Here is a 21,741-nt window from a genome sequence, read left to right on the forward strand (position 1 = left end):
CTCTCTCATGCATGGATAACCAATAACAAAATTCGAAATAGTAAAACACCTTTAGAAGTGCTCATATGAGCTACCCCTTCTCGACTGTACACAATTCAATGGACTAATTCCTTTGATTCCATGTATCGTAAGAACCGTATCAACTAGATGCAGCTGCAGGGATCTAAAACACGTTCGTTATGCATTCAAAAAAGGTTTGGACTGGGGACAGCAGTATACAAAGTACTCAGCCATACACTGCATGGTGGAGTACATGTGTGGGTCAGAATAGTCTTTTTCCTCTAAGAGGACAGTGGCATTGAGCACACTGATTAATACTATGATAAAGTTAAGCAAAATACTCTGAAACAGAAGTCATATTATGGAGCACTTACAGAAGCCTGGGTGAAAATACTGGCATCTCTAAATTGAGAGACATAATAAATGCTTCCACAGAGTACTTGCACAGATGAAGCAGGGTGTCTACTTACACTGGCATTTACTCTGACAATATATACCATTTCGGGTGTCCGTAGATTATTGTAAGTTTTATATATGTTTACACTGCTGCAGTAATTAATTCCGGAACAACTTTCAACATCAAACTGCCTTCATGCCAGAACCCCATCTTAAAAGTTTCAAGATGCAGTTATTTAACTGATTTTAATATTACTTTGACTACAGGAACTACTAAAAAAACAGTGTTGGAGTACACAACTAAAATGCACAATTTACATCTGACACTGATTTATTAATAATTATTTTTCATGCAACACATGTAAAATATAAATACCATATATTACCTGCAATACCCAGATGGCAGGTATGCTGTCAACTGAAGGAAGGCTACACCTCTGTTGATGACAGAGCTGTTTCCACTTTCCCACAAGTTCTAGCCTGTGGAGTCTTGGAAAGACCGGTTGATCAAAAAGCCTGAAGCATGCCTTGTCTACCCTAGTGTCTCAAGAGACACTTTACAAGAAATTCACCACGAAGTTTTCTAGTGTCTAGATACATGTGCTCACTTCCCATCCCTACCTGTCCATATTTATATTAGACAATACACTGAAAATTGCAAATGTAAAATTTAAAGCATTTGTGGAATTAGATAAGGCTTTTGTCAGTTTTGGCTAGAATGAAAAAAATAAATAAATAAATTAAAATAAAATAAACCAAGAGGCATTTATACAGGTCAGACTATGTTCATCATATATTCACATTTTTACTTCCCTCTTTAAAACGAACCACCATACAATATTACAAGCAAGGGGACAGAGTACTGATGATGGATGCACAAGTGGTGGAAATAAGAAAACAGTGAGCTGGAAAGCATGGAGTCTACAGATTATGTTGCCGGGCACAAAAGAGATTACTGTCAATTTATGATCATAACTGAATGACTTAATTCTTCTTACTGTAAGGCCAGGATAAATGCTAACGCTGAAGTTAAAATAGATTGCCAGTCAATTGTCCTTGTTATTTTTGAGCGAATGCGACCTGGAAAGGATTTTGTTCGTCCATTACTTTTTATATCTGTATTCTACCGGTCGTAACTTAATAACCAATTTTCTATACACAGTACAATTCAAAAGTAACTAAGTAGTGTCTGAAATTGCTCGACTTCGGAATTACGCAGTAGAGTTATCAACACGAAGGGACCCAAATCCCAGCAACTATGTACTGTACTTTTACCCCATAAAAAAATGCTATCCATGTAGACGAACATGCTCAATGTCTTACTATTCTTAATGTTGCAAGCTCCATTCCATCCCATTCATTTTAAATTCACTGCTTTAGTTGCTCTACATTCTCAACTGCGACACCATACACAAGCTCCTTGGGATGGCGCTGAAGGCGGTAGTCCAGGGGGTTAGAATCCTGACATCAGACGGGCCAAGCAACTGGTCCTGCATAACCTATGCACTTATTGAGATATTTTCTTACCTACCAAATGAAATATGCAGGGGCCACCATCGTGCACGAACTGCAAGTTCGTTCATGTAGAGTGTGAGACAGCATTAAGCAGATCCCCTGTTCATGTTCGAAGAAATGTCAATACACACCACCACTCGCGTGCTGTGGAACAACGTGCAGTCAGAGGACTGATAATCCGCTGCACCACAGATGTTTACTGCAAAATTATGCCTATATGCTCTTACTGTAGTTACTCAAGGATTCCGATATGCCAGCATGCGGATGTCGTGAACAATCACACCTCCACGGGTAAGGAGACTAATCTGTAAACAGTACCAGATCACCGAACTCTGGTCAGCAACATGGAGCTCAAATAACCAACAGAAATTCTTATGTCTAAGGTAGTCTACAGGTGGCAGCTCCTGAACTTCCTGAAAGTGAAGTGAGTGGAATTTCCGTCACGGAAAAAGGTGCCATACAGTTTGTCGAGGAACCTCTAAAGGGCACTTATATGGTGGGTACTTATGGTCTGATCATCTACCATTTCCAGGATGTTCTCAACACCCACTCCATCCAGTGTATGTCAACTGAATTGTGGTGCACCATGCCCTTAAATGCCTGTTCAAAGCTGTGGAAGTCCAATGGTTTGACACTTTTCTGTTCAGAAACATCTCAAATATACCATCATCTTGCTGCTCGTGCACTGCCTTCTGCTACACCGTAAACAAGGCGCACATCCACATATTCACCACTTGACTACACCATCATTGTGTATGTTGTGACTGCATCTATGAACTACCAACAAAATCAAGGTATGCAATATCTCTGGTGCCAATACATTACAACAGTGCCACAGAGTAGAACTGACCACATCAGAGTCAAGTAAGTAAAGGCATTTCGTGCCAGTATCAACTGAGCAGGGAAGAAGGGAGTACAAAGCAATATCCATCAAAATGCAGGAAAACATGACACCAAAAGTCAGTTTTGGCCCATGATGTAATGCCTATCACAACTGCCATCATAACTCAGAAACAAAGCAAACGATGTTTTATTTTGATGCATACATTACACCCACACCGTGTGTGCAGTTACTTAAAGTCATCCTGCACATAAAGCATTGATTACACGAATGGGTGTTCAAAACTGGTTTATTTGGATAATCAAATTTTATATTAAATCAAACAATGGAAAATCCAGGATGGAATGCAACAATACCAGAGAAGGAAACTTGCTACTCACCATATAGCCGAGTCGCAATAGGCACAACGAAAAGATTCACACAATTAAAGCTTTTGGCCATTAAGGCCTTTGTCAGCAGTAGACACACACACACACACACACACACACACACACACACACACACACACACACACACACGCGCGCGCAACTTGCATACATGTCTGCAGGCTCAGAGAGTGGAGAGGTTGATGCATAAGTTTTAAGTGTTTTTGTTTTACTTGTTGGTATTCAAGTTGCTATTTGTTCATAAATCAATTGGCTTTTTATTATTTGTAGTTCACTGTTGCTATTTGGCTGTATGTATCATTTTGTCATTTGGAGATAGCGAGTTGAGCTGTGGATGTTAGAATATGGTGTGTCAAGTGGAGAAATCTTAACATTTCCAACATATTCTTCTGTTCAAGTTCAATAGAGTGGTGACAGCAGTGAAGGCAACAAGAAACATCTGAACCGTATATGGAGATAATGCCATTGGACAGATCATGGCAAGAAAATGATATTCTCATTTTAAGGATTGTTTTGACATCATGGACTCTCCATGTTGAGGAAGATCTTCAGGGTTTGATGATTCTTTAAACACACTAATCCACAATTGTTCACACCAGTGTACTTGAGAATTGGCAAATGTGATAGTAAGTTATCACAAAAATCAACAGGTGGCCATTTAATACATCTCTGTTTGCTGCTCACCAACTGGCTGGTGAACAGCATCGATCATTTCTGCCCAGTATCATTACTGGTGATGAGAAACTGTGTCTTAATACTAACAAAGGAAAAGGAAGGAACTGTTGAGCCCAAACAAAGCAGCAACTCCCTGTGCAAAAGACCTTCACATATCCACAAAGACAACATTATGCTCCTGGCAGAACAGTGACGGCATGGTGTACGCTGAATTGCTTCCCAAAAGTGTAACCATCACTGCTGAACTTTGTCAACAACTGAGATGTCTTCCAGATGCAATCCAGGGACGATGACCAAGGAGACTGGGTAAGCAATGCTACTTCACGATAACACCCGCTAACATTCTGCTAGACTGGCAAAAACCAATATATGGGAGTTAAGTTGGAAAATCATCGCACACTCACCTTAATCACCTGATCTTGCGCCCTTTTTCACCTTTTCTGCTCTCTAAAAACCAACCTTCAAGGAACTTCCTTTGTGAATGAAAATGTACTCTGAACATTGCTCAAAGAGTTTTTTTGCCTCAAAACCACATGATTAAGTTACCCCAGTATTGGCAGACTGTTGTAAATAATATATATTATTGACGACTGAAGTCAATGTTATATATGTATGTTGTGCTACATACTTATGTACCAACCCAATACTTCTCGTTTACCAATAAGAACTACATGAACACAAGATAATTAATACATATGTATTTTGCATATACCATACACACGTATAGAATTAATACTCAAACAATTCCTTAATACTGGTTAATCTAAGAAAGCCTATCTACTTACAAGCAGCAAAGTCCTGCACCTTTTTCAGGACGTATCATATCAGACTTTCATCTTTAGTTTCAAACCATCACAAAGCATTATCTAAACATGTAAATGCTTCAAAAGCAGCCAGTATATTTTCAGCTTCATTTTCTGGACACTAATTCACAAGATGCTGATGGCATCAGCTTTGGCGATGACATTTACAATTTTAGTGTACTGGATCTGCAACATCAACATTCATCCATTCTTGAACATCGTGCCCATCATTTTCATGGCATTCGAGTTGTTCTGGAATATTGAGCATTTCAAACATATTCTACTCATCACTTTCATGTGCACAGAGAACTTTCAGCAATATCCCAAATTTTATTCCAGGAATTTTTCAAATTCTGGTCCTGTACAGTACTCCATGCTGCTCCGATCATATAGGGTGCACCTTTCGGATTAATATTTTTATGATTTCTTAATAGACTTCCCCTTCTCTTTCAAATAAACTTTTCTGTAATACTGTGAGTTACATTACTTGGAAGTAATATCAGTAATTGGTGGCTATTAGTAGCACTAACACAAGCGAACGCAATAATATACACCTAGCTTATTTCATGACCAGGTGCTGCTGATTCCCAAAGTGCAGCAAGAATTTTTTTTTGGCAAAGCCTTCAAATTGAGCCCACCTTCATCAGCATTGTAAAAATTTTTGAGAGCACAATATTCCTCACTCAATGTGCCCTTAGCTTGAGTTTGAAAACTTGGCAAGCAGATCTCTTCCTTGTTTGAAACTAACAAACCTAAGTTTTTAACCAAGTCATGCTCAATTTAAAATTCAGCAGTCCTTCAATTGTTCATTAAACTGTGTTGCCTTTTCACACAGAATGGGCCAGAGACAGTTTCTCCTTGTGTAAACCCCCTGTAAACAGCATTTAGAAACTCATGTTCATGCTGAGCTTTAGTTTTATAAATTGTCAATCCATCATAATCAAGCTTATGAGGAGAGGTCATTTGTCAGTAACGGGTGGAAAAAAATTTCTGAATTTTGCTCGACGGTCAGTAACATTACTAAAGTCCCATTACATATTCTGGTTGTGTTGTGATGTGGCTCTGGTGAAGTAATTATTTTCATACTTTTAAATCTTTTATAGAAATGCCTTTGATAATTACTTTTACTTAATTAACTGGTTTAAATTTAATATTTTTATACCTGTTCCTTTGTCACATCACTAACCACCATATGAATTTTTCATTCAATTCATTTCTCTCTCTCTCTCTCTCTCTCTCTCTCTCTCTCTCCCCCCAATCAGAATTATTGTGAACATGAATTTAATTATATTTATCTAATTATTTGAAAATTCTGATCTCTCAGTTAAAAAACTAAGATGAAATAACATTTATTTTGACTTTGCAATGGCGTGAAAAATGTATTTTTCGTTACCAGAAGTTCAAAATTTTTTGATTGTCATACAAACATTTAAAACATAACCTAATTACCTTGTGCACTACAAAGTAATAGATTAAGATTTCAATTAAAGAAGGGATTACAAGTAAAACGAAATCTAAGCAAAATGAGAAATGATATAATGAACAAAATAATGTGGAAGAAACAATAGGGCGATAGAATAAAAGAAATTAATCAAAATTCACACACAAGATTACAAAAGCATGAACAAACATGGCAGGGAGAAAAATGAGAGCAAATGAAGTTGATATGATTAAAATTATGTGAAAGAGGAATGGAAATAAAAAATTACATTTAAATCAATTAACTGAACAAAAATGATAAAGTAATTTTGATACAGATTGAAAAATAATGAAAATTTACTGCACTTGACCAGGCTCAAATCAACAACCTACCACATGGGAAGCTACAATACTATCCACTATACCACACAACCAGATTATGTAATACAACACTAACCAAGTGTCATACAAAATTCTGAAATTTTTTCATCAATTACCCGCAAACGAGGACTCACCAGGGTAGATGGTTGCAGTGAATTATATCTGGGCTCAATCTACCAAACAGTACAGATGGTTTCAAAAAGTCAATCCCACAACTGGGGACCTCCTCTTGTTAGATATAAAATTTGTGTTGCTTGTCTTTCTTATATTCGTGACTGCCACATTACTGACTTTGTATTAATTAGCTAACTTGGCTGCAAATTCACCTTCCTCTAACCTTTTAATAAAACTGTCATAGAAAGGACAAGTAGTTTACATTTAGGCGTTTTGTATAGCAAGTTTACTTTAATGGGGAAGATGACAAGTGATCGAAGGAGAGAAAAACAATAACAGTTCTGTTAAACAGTCATTTTGTCGACTACTGTAACTAAAGACTCTTATCAAGCAAAATTTATTTTTCTTCCCTTGTTATGGATTAATTTGCTGTACTTCTGCCCTTGGATTTATATGATCTAGCTGTTTTGAAAATTCACAATATGTACAAACATCTGTAGTACAATATTATTTCTACTTATCTGTGTTTGGTGCAGATGCAGTTCATCTATCTAACTTAGAAATTTCCAAGTGGTATGAACAACAACAACAACAACAACAACAACAACAACAACAACACCAATACCAACTTGCATGTCCCTAACCTACTCCAATAATCCAACCAGGCAGAGAAAGACAGTTTAATGCAGAACCAAAATCACTTTTTTCTGAAGACTCCTCACATCATTGAGAGATGGCTTTGTAAGAAAGGAAACTGAAAATGCGTGGTCTGACCAGAACTCAATCCTGTGACCTCTCAGTTTCCAGGCATGCACTCTACTGCTAGACCACAAGGCCTGCCAGTTATCATAATGAAGCCATATTTTTCGCAACAAGCAGCTGGAAGCACTAGTGAATCAATCTGACAACGTTTTTTTAAAGAAGGAAAATCACACCAGTGACAACAGCATTCATTCTACATCTGAATCGGAAGACACTTATACTTCACACATGGTAAGGTGCAATCTATTAAGTCTAAGGACAAATGTCATGTGTAACTTAGAATATCTTGTTGACCAGAAGTCAGCTTTTTAACATTTGCTCTGTATGCTCTTCTGCTTGTGAGGAAAGTGAAAAACCCTCTCTTCATACTCTTATGAATGATAATATTCAAATTATTGTGGTAGAAATGACATTAGTCTAAAAGTTTATGGTGACAGGTAAGAAGGATTAGATCAAATTGCACTTTAAGCCTATAATGGTTTCATATTACTGGCTGGTTTGTGTAAATTTACAGCAAATCAACAAAGGGTCTATGGGTAGAGCCATCTTTCCTGCCACAATCTCATGAACAATTCTGTTGCAATTCATGTGTGTAGCACTTTGATAATACGTCTGATCAAAGATCAGAAAAGCAGTTGACATGTTGGCACCTGACAAGAGTTCTGTTGGAAAAAGTAAGTGGAAATAGTTTCAGAACTACACAATGAGCAAATAGAATCTAAACTTAAAATTACATAACAACTTAGTAATTTATTAGTATTATGTACTTTAATACCAATAATTATACCAAAAACAACTTTTTTAAGAAAAGAAAAGCAGCATGGTTAAATAATGTTTGCTAGCTCTTGCAACAAGGTGGACTAAGTGTTTTAGAAAGCAATTCAGCGTTTTACATGTCCAGAGAATGCGTGTAATAATATAATATTTATTTTGAATTAGAGTTCAATGCAGTTTCTTTTTATTTAATACTTGATACAATAAGTCAGGAGGGGATAGTAGTGATTTTTGCTGTTTCACATTAAGAGTGGTGGAACTTTCTCATAGGAAAGTTCACTGAAATCTGTCTCAGCTGATTTGAGAGCCCCAGCAAAGATTTTTATGACAAGCCCCATTACAGTCAGTTCATCCAAGACATTAAAAGAACTCCTGTCACCACTGCCAAACTCTATTCTGCATGGCAGCTGATTGAAGTAACTAGGTTTGTACGAATAAAGGTGAACAATAATCATAACCATTTCCAAACTGTCTCTACAGCACAAGCACAGTTTCTGTGATTGCTGTAATTGTTGTCAACCCTCTATCAAACCATATTTAGTGTGTTTCATCTTTTGGCTACTTGTTGCACTAGTGGAGACCTCCATTCAGTTTGCATTGCTCAAATGTTTTTGGTTTAAACACAGCGTGAATTATTTGTATTCTCATGCTGAGAAGAACATCATTCAAGGATTTATTCTCGATGTGAAGTGCAATATTTACGTACCTATTTTATGTGATATTACATAAAAAACATTGTTATAGTTTGTGTGTATGTGGTGGGAAGCATGGTACTTCAGTTCAAGAGAGAGAGAACAACACACATGCAAACACCACACAAAATACATACATAAATATTTGCACTTACATCAAGAAAAAATTCTCAAAACATACTGTGCTAAGTATGAAGAAATACATAACTGATGCAGTATTTCACTATGTAAATAATGAATGACAGCTGCAAGCATTCCGTAAACATCAATAGTGATGTATGAAATTGGGTCAAACGTTTCTTCTTCCCAATTATCAGTTCCCGTTACATCAGTGGTTTTTATTAGATAGTAAAAAAGTCCCTGACATGAATATTTTGATGCCTATTATGTGCACATACGTGAAGTGCTAAAATAGGTGGTATCCTATACATAACTTTTGCAGTTTTAAAACATTATTTCCCACATTTTACACCATTTGTTTGTAAGTCCCTTGAAAAGTGGATTTCACTGTACGTCACTTGCAGTCAAGGCTCCTTTCTGACTTCCCTTTATGCAACCCCCATGAAAAATACATTCTCTAGGTATTTCAACACAGAGTTGACAGAATGTTTTAGTAATATAATTGCAGAATGCCCGAAACATAATATGAATGCAATGTAATCTCCTGCAACCAGAAGCAAACACTATGCAAGTAAAATTCCATAAATATGGAAATTCTTGGTGACAACTGTGGGAAGGGAGGTGCATGCTATAAGATACAAAAAGATGTTTAAAACTGTAACATGTAAATGTGGAGAAATGTAATGCAAAGCAAGGCAATGCAGACTGCTACTGGCATAAGCATCAAAATGACATTGCATCTATTGTAGCAGAAACAATTTTATGAAGTCAGTGTGTGAGAAGAATTACAATATCCGGTTTTTGCCAAGTTTTGTTAACTGTTCAGCATAGTCACTATTCTCAGCAGTCTACACCAGATTAGGACAGTAAAGATTACTACGAAGAGCGTGGTGAGTTGATACAGAAAGCCAACATCGAAGTTATTTAACAACAATTTAGAAGGACATGAGAAAATGGTATCCACTTCTGGTAAAGTACAAGGGAGCAAGTTCAGCAGTAACATGTCTAACATTAATGGAATGTTACAATATAAAGGAGTAATTTCTATAGGAGAAATTAAAATTAAATATTTCGTTTATATTTCAACAAACTTTCTACATAGTACATTGGCGCAAAGCTCATGCTCATTACTTAACTTATTCAGATACCTGCGATCTTTAGTAGCCCACAGTGCTAGTATGGGAGGGAGGGGGGGGGGGGGGGGGTGGAAGGTGTGTGCTAGTACTTGCATCAAAGATTTCAGTTCTGTTACCTGGGAATGGTTATTAAACGACCTGTGTTTACGAGAAGAACTGCACCACTTTATGTTTTGATCATCGAATTCCAACACAGAGGAATGCATGCAATTGAAAATACAAAAAACACAAAACAGAGCTCAGTTAACAATTCATTCCAATACCTTCTACCCACATTTAGAACATTGTTGGCCAACTTTATACTCTAAACACACACATGAAAGACGCAACAAACTATCACATGATACTTTCACTACAGTGTCATCTGACCATGTAATTTGTACAATAACATGCCTATTTCTAAAAACAAATTAATAACCCCCTCGTGCAACAACTCTGTTTCCAGAATCCCATTAGTGTGCCTGGGAGTGCACAACAGAATGCAGCAAAATGCATGTGCCAACATTAACTGAAGTAGGCAGTAAAACTTAATGACATATGATGGAACTTTAAAGCCAGGCAGAAACATTTGATTGCACAAATGCACATTTCACAAAATTAGGTTTTGTGTCAGGTGCATTACAGTAATAAAAATCCAACGTAAAAAGGCTGGTTGGAATGGCACCATTGATGTTAACACGAAAAATCATTTAGCACCTGTACGGTTTTGAGTAACTGGATAAGGTAATAGCTTGTCAAGTACTTATTTGAAAGCATCAGTTTAACAGCGCGTTTTCAGTACATTAGAGTATACTTACAGTTTTGACTGAAAGTTTCATTATGGCAGCAAAACTGAAGGAACTAAGGGCCATCATACACGGAAAAGCACTTGCAGCATTTTTTTTTTTTATTATTTTCAACCAATATTAACAGAAAAAGGAACAACCAAAACATCACCTGACTCATCTTAAGGCCTGTTCTGGTGTACATAACTCCATACTCAACACATCAAGATACACAACTTCAGCACCCAAAAATAATGACAATTAAATAAGAATTTTACCAGTTTTCTGAACAAAACATTCTTGCTGTACATACCTTCAAATACTTTCTGCAAAAATAAGACCAAATATGAAATAACCTTGTATTTTCCACACTACCTCCCTCCCAAACATTCAACTGCCTGCTCTAACAAAGGCACCAACAAACAACAATCTGGGAGCAGAGGTCCATACACCATTTCATTATGTTTAGACCTGTATATCCATTGTCTTTCATACATAAAATGAACAAGTCTGTAGAATTTATGTTTACAGTTTAGTTACTATTCTTAACATTGCATTATATGGAATACGTATGTCCCATTCCCAATTTTGACATTCCTGTAATCCAACGGCATGCAACTGTGGAGCACTACCTACTTAGCACTTTCACTGTTTATAAGAAAATTTAGAACAAACTTTCAACTCAAAACACCAGAAGCTATGTCTAATGGAAGCACATATCTCTCTTAACAGAAAGTACAGACATTGCTTCTTTACGTTCTACAGATTTACTCTCCGTGTAACACGTGATGATATAGCATTATACAAAATTTATTTCACAGAATGACAAAAATGTAAGGTGGGTCCTTTGACTGCAAGAGGGGTGGGACAATATGTAGCCTTGACAATATACAGGAACCTTTTACAAAAGGAACACTGTTACAACATCAATGTTCACACTACCAGGCAACTGCTTTTGTTTGATAAAAATGCTAAATGCCTTCATACATGTAACCCAAGTAAATTTTTCCACAACAATTAATATGGGCTTAGATGTGAAGTTTGAAAGTGAATCATCACAATTTTGCTCACCTTAGTGTGATGCCCCAAGACATGAAATTACATTGCATTTGCAGAAAAAGATACCGAATTTAACTAAACACAATCTGCTCACACACACTTGTCCACAAAAAGCATGCCGTGTACATAGAAATATGTAATATATATTATATTAATGAAATGAGCCATCCAGTCTTCAAATTCCGCATTAAGCGACGAGGCGAAATTCCGCAGCATATGGCTCACTACTTTGCAGTTACATACAATTAATAAAGCACTAACAATTCATCTTGCAACTGCACGTTCAGTTCTTCAATCATATCCCAACACCCTTTTTTGGCATAATACTTTTTTCACTGTCTTCATCTCACATTTGTCTTATCCCATAACTTATTTTACTGCAGTGAATCAGGAAAGGCTTTTTTTGCCAGAGTTCATTACCATTTTACATGTCAAAAATAAATTTAATTCTGTACAATGAAGGGAGGGACAGTTCATATACACACAGCCACTCGACATGCACTCCAACATACAATATCAGCTAGAAGTTGCCCACTTAAAACTATAATTCTTTACAAGCACCTGCAGTGCAACACTTCAAAGAAATGCACATTTACAAAACATTTCAATTCTTAAAATTGGTTTGATAACTTTGAAGGTAATCTTGAATCTATGTTGACATCCAACGGTGATCTGACTCTCTTATTAAGAAAGTTCAGGACATTACTTATTGTCATAATTGGTTACTTAGCAATCAACATTTGCACACTGTTCCATATTTTCCCTCTTACACAATGCCATTTTGCTCAATATAGGCCTGTTAAATCTTTACATTCTGTTCAACACAGATCCAGTACATTATGAAACTACCTGTTACTCAAACTTAATTTTAAGACTTAAAACATTCCAATCTGAAGTAAAATTAACTACATCAGTAGTGTGAATGAATCAGCATTCAGTACAACATTTGTGAAGTCAGTCTTTCTTATTTCTCTTAACTACTTCAGAGAACCAAAAATGCATGATGATACATTACACATACCCTCTACAGTTTGTAAGCTGTTATATAGCGTATTTATTTTAGACTGCAGATCTAATAAAGGCCAGAGGAAGCTAGAAAGATAAAGTTTTTGTATGTTTATGGGCAAGTTAAAAATAGCAATACTTTTCACACTGCCAACAATAAATGGGTACAAAATAATTACAATAGTAATAAAAAGTGAAAGAATGCAAACAATATGGAGGTTAATATTCTCCAAAACTTTCCAACAAAGCATATATATATATGTATGTATATATATAAATTTATGCAGTAATATGTTCAAATATACATATCCCTGATATTTTACACTGTTAACAAGACATTCACATGTGTGGTATTTGTCAGACATAGGGGCTATCACAGTCTCTGGCTAGATACACACACATAAACACACACACAGTCACACTATCTCAGCTAAGTGAGACTTTCAAACATCGAAATCGCACATAACCACCAGCAGAAAAAGAAAAAATCCTTTCAGTTTCTATGGAGCCTAATGACACCTTCAAAATATTTTTTCCGCACACAATATAAATTCTTATGCCCAAGAGCATTTACAACAAACCACAAATAGGACTATCAACAATGATTAACATCAGCAGTATCCAGTGGTAGACATTGGAAAACTTACTTCCGCATGAGTTACGTGCACAATTCTAACTGAAGGCGTATGAAATGACCATACTCTGACTGGCTATCTACATAACCACAATCAACACCATATACTAAATAACTTAAGTCCAGTTAATGTACACTCATTTCCATTTATGTTATACAGTTAATATATTTATATATATATATATATGTATTACATATAAAAGTCAGTTGCTTATGTACGAGTGCTTGCAAGCTGCAACAAAAAGCACTATTTTTACACGAGTTCAAGATTCTGAACCAGTTATGAGGCACTTGGTGCCAACTTTGGGCTGTTTTGTTAGGTCAAACCTACAGTGAAATAGAACTTCATTATATACATTAAACCGTTTAGTCCGAGGCTATCCACACGAAACCACAAATTCAAGTAACTTCACAAATCCACATTCCGTAATTAGCAGCACAATGTGTCAGCAGCATCTATCACTGCAACTGATGCACTAACACCTGAGCGAGCAATCAAACTATTCACTTTTTCGTTGTTCAGGAAGGAGATCCCTGAATTCAGGAAGTATAAATGTGTAGAACCCTGTTTCATTAATCAGCATCAGCAAACCATTACTTTGGGGAACGCGGTCTCAGGAACTCACGATAACGAGGTGCACCTTCACGTCTTCTCAATCCTCCTCGGTCGCGGTCATACACAGGTCTTGGCCCTCCACGGCCCATATGTTGCCTCGCTTGGCCTTCCCTGTATTCACGTGGAGCACTTTGTTCTGGAGAAGAAGAAAATAATAATAATTATATCAAATCAACGAACAACACTAGCCCAAATTCATCATTTTCATGAAAGATTTTTGAAGAAATGGAATTAACTGTAGTAACTTTCTTTTCCATCTAAAGAAATTTGTATCAATATTTCAATGCATTCCCCAGGAAAGACTGTACACGTAACAATGGGAAACAACTCTAGGGGTGGCAACGAGAAAATGGAGGTGGGAGAAAAAGTGAATCATATGGTAAGTAAGAATGTTTACACATAGCAGCCGTAACTTAAATTGTTAAATTGAGTAAGGCACTAAGTTACAGAACTGAAGGCAGTATAGTTGCCAAATAAAAGGATTATTCATAAGAAAATTAATTTATGTTGCAGTGATGAGCATAGTGAAACATGCACTCAGTGACGACAAAGAAACAATTTGCATTGTCAGCAATTTGCTCTCTGTCACAATATACTTGCTCCAGCTTTCTCTCTAGAGGCAGCATTCGTGCTTCACGTGAAGGCATGGTTTGTGTTCCAGTCTCAAGAAACATATTAAAAACACTTACATCTTCCGTGTCTCATTTGTCACACATACTGAACATTGCAATGATGAAACAGCCTGCACTATATGCAACAATCCATGCTCAACTACCAACGCTCGCCCCACTGCTTTTTAGAATAACTGTGGGTTAATGTATCACATGCTACACTAATTACTTTCCACCTATCTTCTCACCTGCCTAATCTCATGCGCCCATCTGTTTTACCAATTTACAGCCATGTGACATGTAAACCATTTCATACAGTACTAATTATGTGTAATACATTTGCATAGTAGTGGTAAATAAGTGAGCACAGTTAAAAAAAAACAGAAAGGGCACACAAAGTTCTCTTTGGAGAAGTGGCACTAGCATCGTGCTCGACTAATGTTCACATTCTGCTGCAGGCAAAGTACAATCACCTCACAAAGATTCAATTACTCAATCTGAGGACAATTTAATGGCTTTGCAAACTCACCTCTAGAATCGTTATGCTGCGCGCCCCTACTTGTCTGTGTATCTTTCTTCTTTTCCTTCTCTCTCTCTTTTTCTTGCTGCTCTGAGCTTTGCTTATCACGCTGCATTAGTTTTTCTTTGTTGTGCTGCGCTACTTGTGCATAGCTGAGGCGTGTCGTAGCACAAGCCGTTTCAACCTGGAAGATTTTTGTTATATTGAAACCAGTCTTATAAAGATGACAACATATATGCTGCCATGACATACGTGACATGTTAAAAGTTGTGTGCTGGACTATGAGTTGGTGTGTGAGCAGTACACCAAGTGCAATTTGCAGTGCATTGCCCCAAATGGCACGACATCAATTTCAGGCCTGATCAAATGCAGAATCTTATCTGATTATAAATGCTAAAAAGATAGCAATAAAAATAATTATGCTTAACACCAGTAGAAATGAATTTAATTGGTGAACGATAATGCTTAGAAACTAAGCAAGATAAATCTCACCTGAAAAAGGGAGAGATAAGGTTAGGAATGGTGAAGAGAAGCCTTGGTTTGGGAGCAGCAGAGGTTTGCAGGAACAGAGTTAAGTCTTGTGCAGGGGGGCATGTTTTCCTACCTGCATACTTCTTTAGAGCTGGTGTCTGTTGAGGGGATTGGGGTGTTTTCGAAATACAAATAGCCCAAATATAAAAGCAGCTGTTAATATCGTTGGTTGTGCAGCATGCAACATGATGGTGCCATTTACAGTCTGCCACATTTTCGCAGTGGCTGGTCTTGGAAGGAGACCAGTGATCATACATATATAGAATGCCACAAGTAAGTAAATGATGCTGCTTACACTTAATGGCTCAATAATTTGTTTTACTGCCAGGAGGCAATGTGAACCACTCCAATTGCTCTATATGGCTAGAAACTTCTGCAAATCAAAGTTTAATGTGAGTTTAACTCTAGTGAATTCTGCTTTACTCAGCCTACGAACTTTCAGCTTGATGAAAGCAGGTAACATGTAGATCAATGCACCACTTAAGAACACACGGTTGTGTACCTCTTACTAATCCTTTCATCAAGCTCTCTACTTACGTGCGAAATCTAGGTTCTATAAAAGTAACTATTAAGCAACTGTTCTTTTTGCGGTCTTGTGGTTTTTCAGCACCCTAATGGCATTTCTTCCAAAGACGACAATCATACTTCACTAAAATGAATAAAAGGAAAAGCACCATTTTAAGTAACTAATGGAACAGGTATGACTCTTTTACGTTTCACAATTTGTCAATCGAATTCACAGGGTACATCTACATCATGCATCAAAGTTTAAGCCTGATACATCAATAATATTATGAGGAGGATAGATTTCTACTCGCCAAAAATATGACACATTCGAGTTCTGATTACCATGATCTCCAACAACTCTAACAAGAATGCAACTGCATCTAACAGAAGCAGCCACCCGGAGAGGGGCAGGGAAGGGGGAGGGATAGTGAGGCACGAGTGATGGGAGAGAAGTGAGTGCTGCCTGGCAGAGCTTGCAATGATTAGATGGTGGAAGGACAAGGCTGCCAGGCACAGTGTCTGGTTGTTGTGGGAAAGGGAGGAGGATGGTAGGAGAGGAAAGGGGGAGCAGAAAGGGAGAGAACACATGGGGTACATAATCAGATAGCAGTGCACAATGAGGGTGAGGAGACGAAGTGGGAGAAGGAGCTAGGGCACATGAGATGGAAATTGTTAGGCAGAGGGTGTGGGAGCAGAAGGTTGCTGTAGATTGAGGCTGGGATAATTTTGGGAGTGGAGAATGTATTATAATGATAATTCTCATCTGTACAATTCAGAAAGCTGTTGCTGGAGGGGAGGATCAAGATGGTCCTGGCTATGAAGCAGCCACTGAACTCACACATGTTATGGTCAGCTGCATGTTGTGCCACAAGGTGGTCAACTTTGCTCTTGGCCACAGTTTGGAGGTGGCCGTTCACCCTGTCGGACAGCTGGTTGGTAAACATACCAACATAAAAATCTGCGCGGTGATTGCACTAGAGCTGGTATATGACACAGCCGCTTTCACAGTGTTCTATTCCTCCGATGGGGTAGGTTCAAGTCGGGGACTTGACTGGAAAAGGGAGTGCTGGTGGATGGACTTGCCAAGTCTTGCATCTGTGTCTTCCACAGGGGTATGACCCCTGGGCCAAGAGGAAGGATTTGGGAGTTGCGGAGATGGACTAGGATGTTGTGAAGGTTGGGTGGGTGACTTAATACTAAGAGGATTGGGAAGGATTAAAAGTATGATGTCCCTCATTTCAGGACAATTACAGATAAAGCCCTAACGAAGGATGTGGTTCAGATGTTCCCGTCCATGGCAGTATTGGATGACTAATGGGGCACTCCTTTGCAGCTGGTTCTTGGGAGTAGTGGGAATGGTATGTGGAATCTTATTTGTGGGCTAGTTTTGGACCATCTGGAACCTCCACTCCAGAACCAGCTTTTCTGAACTGCACAGATGAGAGTTATCTCTAAAACACATCCTCCGCTCTCTAACTCAACCTGGCCTCAATCTACAGTAACCACCTGTCGCCAAACCCTACACAAAACATTTTCCACCCCGTCTACCTTCAAATTCACATCCCCTCACCTTCACACTGCACCACTCTGGAAACAGACCCACCTGTCACCACCTCTGCTCTTTCCCCCCACCCCCTCCCCTACCATCGCCTCACAACTTCACAATGCTGCACCTGGCTTTCTTGTCCTCCCACCTGCCACTAATCCAACGCACACTCTGCCGAGTAGCACACACCTTTTTCCCCTCCACTCCAAACACCATAACCAGCTATCCCTCCCCTTCCCCACCCCACTCCAACAATAGTAAGTGAATGAGCATGCATTTTTGCTTTTTGAAGAAATTTGTGTCTGAAAGTTCAATGTGCAACAGTCTTTTCATTGTGCCTGCATGGAATACAAGGTGTCATCTTTACGGTGGTAGCAATCTATCCTTTTCAGAATTCTGTTGATATTCCAAACTGGACTTCCCATTTCATCAACCTGAAATGCCTTCCCCTACAATATAAAAAGTATTAATGCTGCTGCTCTGTGATACTGTGCAGAAACAAGCTAATTAACTTACTGGTGAAGCATTGACTGGCGCCAAAGTTGGTGCAGAAGTATCTGGTACAGATGCAGAACTTGCTACTGGTGCTGCCATTGAGTTTGGTGGCAGGCCTGTTGTGACAACAGTTGGTGGACATTGGCGGGCGGGCGTGACTACCGTATCAGTCACAACCACAGCACTTGTCATGGTGGCTGCATTTGTAGTTGTCGGCACATGCTTTGTGACTGGTACTGCAGCTGTAGAATTAGACGTCACCATTCCTTGTTTCGTACTGAAAGCTGTTCCCGAATCTGGTCGGAGATTCACACCAGCAAACCCACACGAATTGTCACCATTCAGGAGGGTATCATCAGTCTTTGTTGATTTGTCTGCCATACATTTGACAACAGGAACTGTCCTAAAATTACAGAGGAGTGTTAGTAATGTTCCACATTACCGTAATTAATGTCTGTCTTTGGTTCTGGACAAGAAACTGAAGAAAAATTTTGAATACGTAATTAATTAAGAAGAATTAAAAATATTTTGAGATAAATCCATTTTCAAGAATGTAGGTTCATAACATGTTAAAAATGGTGCATCATCATTACCAACACACATTATTTTAAAGGTGCTAAGTAGCAGCCAACACACACCATTACACCTGTTATATTAACAAACTAGGTAAAATTCACCATTCACAAAACTTAACAGCACAAGCAGCAATTAACACTTGCAAACTCCACCAATGCATGCTGCTTAGCATCTGTAAGCTGCTTGGACATTATGTATTGTATGTAGTAGTGATCATACTTTGTCAAGAGGTGTAGGTGACACTGAATTGGTACTACAATATGTACGAAAAGCAAGTTTTACGTCTTATTTCAACAGACAGGACCACATTCTCAATCACTACTCACAGTACTTCAGAATGTTCTCCTCCACTGCCCCTCCCAGCCCACCACTATTCTATTCTATCTCATGGGTGGCATTGATAGCTGGTTTGATGACTTCTATTTATGACTATGAAGACATAACTGTCAAAGCATGTTGACCACTAACTAAATCGATAACAATGTCTTGTAAATGGTGGACTGAGAAGTAACAAAATCCTACCAAACTACTGGCTGTATTAGAATGGCAGCCAACAGTCCCATTTGTTGGAAGAACCCTATCTACGATGTAGTGTAGTTATTGTTATGGGCAGCATACACCTCAAACTCTCATACACACTATTTTATCCCATTATCTTTGTTTCCCATTTATGTAGCATGCTTTGACACAGATTTCCCATACATGGAAACTATGTAGTTATATTAATATTTCCTAGCAAAACTTTCTGCAGTACTGCATTATACTAAAACACATTGCAACTGAAAGGTGCACACCTGAATTAAACATCCAAACTGACCAACCAGAAGATGCTGAGCAGGAAATACAAAACTTTGGTGTGAATAAAATTATTCCAACAAATACAATTTTTCACTACAATCACAATGCACCAAGGACTTCTATAAGATGGGTTACAGCACATTTAATTTTAAGTTTACAGCTGTAAGTGAAGAAGAAACATATAATACAATATACATTTAACAAATAAAAGTAACAATTTCATTGTTCTTCCACTGAACACACTCAAAATATGGCTGTTATTGAAATTTTATAACCAAACTGATCTACACACTTAAAACATTCTTCACCCGTTTACGGGCACTTGGTTCAGCAACATGACATTTTAAGCACATTCTTGAGTAAGTTATTCTACTTCAGTATAATACAAAATTTTACCAATAACTAAGCATTTACTCACAGCAGTGGACATAAGCCTTCATTGGCCTGGGATCTTGCTGCAAGAGTTTTACTGCACATATACCTACAAAATAGTGTTTACTATGTACAGGTGTACAGATCAGCATTGATCAAACTGTGGAGGTGCTGAGCAGCAGTCCGTCAGCAGCATACGGGGACAGTGAGTACCCATGTACATTGCTTTGTCACAGAACTTCTGAAAGACAACTCTTCCAAACGCTAAGCAATTTTTGTCTTTCTTATTCAGCTGTCCACATCTCAAACAGTTTGCCAAATTATGATAAATCTGTTGGGACATATCACACTGGATTTTTCCACCAGATTATACAACAGCAACAGCATAGTATATGTTAATGTTCTACTGCTGCCTGCAGGTTTACATGATAAGCATGTATGTACTAAGAATCATAGTAACTTAAATTTAGCTACATGTGCAGGTCACTCATGTAAGGACTCATTCCTAACTGGGACAACACTATCAGAAGAAGGGTTACTTTACATGCATGGTGGTGTTATTCAGCTGGAAGTTAAATGAGTATTGTTACAAACATAACTGGATTTTCAAAAAATTATGTGCAGGTGCACACACACACACACACACACACACACACACACACACACAGAGAGAGTTAGTAAGCAATATTTTTACATTATAGTGCACTACACAAACACATTAAGAGAGAAAGCATTTTAACATGATTGAAACTAGGTAAGAGGTTTGCAAATTTTGAGACAAAAGCAAAGGAAACATTTTTAATGTTAAAGATCAATTTTAATTTGTTATGTACAAAATTAAAAAGTTTTTAACAAGGCAGAAATACAAGCAAAGGTATGTGTATCTATTAGATTAAAAATTTGTGGTGTGGAAAGACTTTCAGAATTAGGTTTCTTTTCTTAATTAGGTAACTGACTTACTTATCTGGGGAAGAAGGTGGTGTGAGAGTGACCAGGCTCAATGCAGTGTCACTACCCGTGCCAACATCTTTCACCTCACGCTCATGCTGAGTGCCATGCAGTTGTGGGGGCGAGGGCAATGACTTTGTTTCAGTGTTTACTGCCACAGCAACTGCAACTGGCGAAGGTGTACAGGCAGGTGCTGGAGAAGTGGAAGGCGCAGGAGGCACAGTGGGCACTGGTGAGAGACCGCGGGGTGATATACTGCTGCTTTCTTTCTCCTTCCCACTGCCATTCGTACCACCAGCCTGGCATTTAGGTTTTGCTGTCCCCTTAACGACATCAGACAGCCTGCAGTGCAAATAATTTCAAGAGTTTGTATGAAAACTGTAACTTGCATGATGCACAAGATTGCCCACAGAAAGGGGGCTCACAACGCAATGAAGTGGGAATGTTTAGGTACAGAATCCACAGAAAAATGGTGCAGGGCACAATGCCATTCCATGCAGTATGTGAAATCAGATTCTAAAAGTAAATGCTCTTCTGCATACATGACAAAACAAAATTATTTGAAACTAACTACAGACAGGTATTGCACGCAAGTTTACACATTCAACATAATGGCACAGTTCGTTATGTGTGTACTTATACCATGAGCAAAGGAACTATCAAAATTTACTTACAATTCAATTTTTCTCTCATTCACATCCCAATTGACACTAAGTTTACTATTATACAAGGTGATTCACGAAGA

At 38.0% G+C, this 21,741-nt stretch overlaps 1 protein-coding gene across 8 annotated transcripts in view; it reads right to left on the bottom strand.

Annotated features, from left to right (window-relative positions):
- Positions 1–11,123: 11,123 nt before the first annotated feature.
- LOC126259997 (la-related protein Larp4B) overlaps positions 11,124–21,741 on the bottom strand; it is a 392,670-nt gene continuing 382,052 nt past the window's right edge. For 6 of the 8 annotated variants that reach the window (XM_049957146.1, XM_049957142.1, XM_049957141.1 and 3 more), the window contains 4 exons: positions 21,009–21,338; positions 18,324–18,705; positions 15,233–15,407; positions 11,124–14,228 (listed from right to left, as the gene is read on the bottom strand). In XM_049957146.1, coding sequence (XP_049813103.1) covers positions 14,071–14,228; positions 15,233–15,407; positions 18,324–18,705; positions 21,009–21,338 — 1,045 coding nt within the window. In that variant the 3' untranslated portion in view covers positions 11,124–14,070. The remainder of the gene's footprint in view (positions 14,229–15,232; positions 15,408–18,323; positions 18,706–21,008; positions 21,339–21,741) is intronic. The other 2 variants (XM_049957149.1, XM_049957147.1) reach the window with 1 other exon arrangement.

Source organism: Schistocerca nitens, chromosome 5 (genome assembly GCF_023898315.1).
Source record: "Schistocerca nitens isolate TAMUIC-IGC-003100 chromosome 5, iqSchNite1.1, whole genome shotgun sequence".
Classification (NCBI taxonomy): Eukaryota; Metazoa; Arthropoda; class Insecta; order Orthoptera; family Acrididae; genus Schistocerca; species Schistocerca nitens.